Genomic DNA, 3,031 nt, shown 5'->3' with positions numbered 1-3,031 from the left:
ATTAACAGTGTTATTGATTGCAGTTAAAAAGAAGTGATGAAATTTTTAGTGTAGTCAATTTTCTTCAATTTAAACTGATCATTAAAATTCTAACGTTTGTAGTCATGGTTGTCACAGGTGCATGCCTAGAAACTCCTCAAGAACTGGAGAATTGTTCGAAGCATTATCATATCCTGAGAAGGTGTCCAAGGCATTGAACAGTGCAAACAGGAAAGGCAAACAATGATGAAACTCAACCAAAAGAATTGAATCAGACATGGAAGACGATAATCTAAACAACAGGGACAACATGAATGACCCAAACAACAGAAACAACGCAAATGACCCAAATGATCAGGGTGTGGCACCTCTTGTGCCAGAAGCAGCACTATATGACTGGGCATAACCCACAGCTGACAACTTAACAACTGCTATTGTAGTCCAACAGATACAAGAAGACTCATTTTAGATCACCAATAACATGTTACATGTGTTGTAGAATAAGGGACTATTCTATGGGTCATACATTGAAGATCTTCAGCAACATCTAAAGAACTTCCTCTCAATATGTGCCATGCAGAGACAGCACAATGTCACACCGAAAGCAATATGTTTGTTGTTGTTTCCATTATGAATGACAAGAGTAGCCCAGACTTGGCTTAATTCACTCCCTATCAACTCCATCACTACTTGGGAGGAATTAGTCAAGCAATATTTGAGCAAATTTCACCCACCCAACAAGACTGCTCAACAAATTGATGAGATATTGAGCTTTAAATAGAGACCCACTGAGACGCTGTATGAAACGTGGGAGAGATTCAAGGGTCTCCTAGTTGCATGTCCACATCATGGTATTTCGAAGAAAATGTTGGGGCAGAGATTTTACATGGGTTTAACAGATACTTTGAAGGCTAATGATGATGCTTCAGTAGGTGGAGCATTTTTGAGCAAGACATTCAGAGAGAGCAAGATCCTGCTTGACAAGATGACACAAAACGCAGGGTGGACAACAAGGAATGCTCCAATCACTCATGTGGTTCACTCAGTGGCTCTAGACCCAGCTAACACCATAGCTAAAAATATGGCTACTTTGATGACACAAATGATCATCCTCACCAAAAAGGTGGAAGAATCAGGCCAGAAGCAGTGGGTACACATAGTTGATGCAACTAATAGGGGTCTATGCACATCATGCATTAATCAGCCATATGTCTGCTTATGGAGTGTTGAAGGTGATAATCAACAATATCAGGAGAACATGAATTATGTGGCTAACTATGGGGGACCAAGACCAGGTGGTCAGAATTAGGGTCCGCAAAATCAACAATACAGACCAGCTTAGCAGCAGTACAATAACAACAATAATCATGGGGCTATGCGACCACAGGGAAAAATGGTGCCTTACCAAAGACAACAAGGGTACAACTAGCAAAATCAGCAGCAGGCTTATCAACAACCTCCACAAAAACAGATTGTGAGACATGAAGATGGGTTTGCTAAACTTGAGGGTGTGATGCAACAAGTGATTGGGTCCACTGGAAAGCTAGCTGACAGAGTAGACTCACATGAGTCAGCAATCAAAAAAAATTGAGATTGAGTTAGGACAGATTTCCATGGCCCTAAATAATCGTCCTCATGGGACGATACCTGCTGACACCCAAATCAATCCAAAAGAGCAGGGCCCGAAGCAGTTGATGGCAGTGAGTCTCCAAAATGGTAGGGACTTGGATATGGAGAAAGAAATTACTCATGAAATAAAGGCCGACTGATACACTGGTGCCAGTGCCCATTAAGTTAGATGATTCAACAGGTTTAACTGAGGTGACGATACAGAATGCGCCACCAACAAGGAAAATGTGGTTGAAAAAGATAATGAAAATGCACCGAAACCGGCAGTAGAAGTAGTTCCTAAACAAGAGAAAAGTCAAATTACAGGGAAGAAGCGACCTTCAGCACCATTCTTATAGAGATTGGCTAAGTATAAAAAAGATCAGCAATACAAGAAATTCTTGGAGATGTTGAAGCAAATTCAGGTAAACATTCCATTGATTGATGCATTAAAGGAAATACTCGGGTCTGCAAAGATGATGAAGGACTTGATGTCCCGCAAGTTTGACTTCCAAGACGTGGCCACAGTTACACTAACTCAGACCTGCAGTGTTGTTGTGACGAGACCAATAGCTGAGAAGTTGTATGACCCAGGGAGTTTCACAATCCCTTGCATAATAGGCAACTTTGCATTTTCTAAGGCACTGTGTGATCTGGGAGAAAGCATAAACCTTATGCCCCTAGCTATCTACAAAAGTCGAGGCATTGGAAAATCTAGACCCACGTCTATGCTACTACAGCTGGCTGACCGAACTGTGAAAAGGCCCTCCGGGATTCTAGATGATGTATTGGTGCAGGTTGGGAGGTTTGTGTTTCCAGCAGATTTCGTCATCCTTGACTGTCGAGTTGACGAGGAAATTCCCATAATTTTGGGAAGACCATTCTTGGCCACTAGGACAGCTCTAATTGATTGTGAAACTGGAGAGCTCAAAATGAGATTGAACGATGAAGAGATAACATTCAACGTGTAGAAATCTATGCGCAGACCCAGTGAATTTGCCAATTTCTCTCTAATAGATGCGGTGGATGTAGTGTTGGAGGAGGACGATGCAACATTGAACCTTAAAGACCCTCTAGCAGCTTGTCTCATGAACTTAGACGAAGCTAATGGTGAAGACTTGGCAGAGTGGGTACTTGCACTTGAAAGCCAAGGTTTTTGGAAAAGGGAGTTGGAATTTGAGCCTTTGCACTTGGAGGAAAGAAAAACTCATACAACTAAGCCGTCAATAGAAGAGCCACCAAAGCTGGAACTGAAGCCATTACCATCCCATCTTAGGTATGCATTCTTAGGACCTGACTCAACTCTACCTGTTATTATCTCATCCAGTTTGTTAGATGTGTAGGCAGAACAACTTTTGCAGGTACTAACTGAGTGCAAGGCTGCAATTGGGTGGACCATTGCAGACATTAAGGGGATCAGCTCGGCCTTCTGTATGCATAAGAT

General features: G+C 42.1%; 1 protein-coding gene and 1 non-coding gene across 2 annotated transcripts; one reads left to right on the top strand and one right to left on the bottom strand.

Annotated features, from left to right (window-relative positions):
• Positions 1-727: 727 nt before the first annotated feature.
• On the bottom strand, positions 728-834 carry LOC138872331 (small nucleolar RNA R71). The gene has a single exon (XR_011400787.1). It is a non-coding gene; the product is annotated as a small nucleolar RNA R71 (small nucleolar RNA).
• A 1,160-nt stretch (positions 835-1,994) lies between these two features.
• On the top strand, positions 1,995-2,558 carry LOC104237329 (uncharacterized). Its single transcript, XM_009791460.2, has one exon. It carries the CDS (start codon positions 1,995-1,997, stop codon positions 2,556-2,558), a length of 564 nt encoding a protein of 187 aa, XP_009789762.2.
• The last annotated feature ends 473 nt before the right edge of the window (positions 2,559-3,031 follow it).

The sequence above is a fragment of the Nicotiana sylvestris genome, chromosome 6, assembly GCF_000393655.2.
Source record: "Nicotiana sylvestris chromosome 6, ASM39365v2, whole genome shotgun sequence".
NCBI classification, from domain to species: Eukaryota; Viridiplantae; Streptophyta; class Magnoliopsida; order Solanales; family Solanaceae; genus Nicotiana; species Nicotiana sylvestris.
The sequence above is the reverse complement of the archived record's forward strand: the minus strand, read 5'-3'. Positions and strand labels throughout refer to the sequence as shown.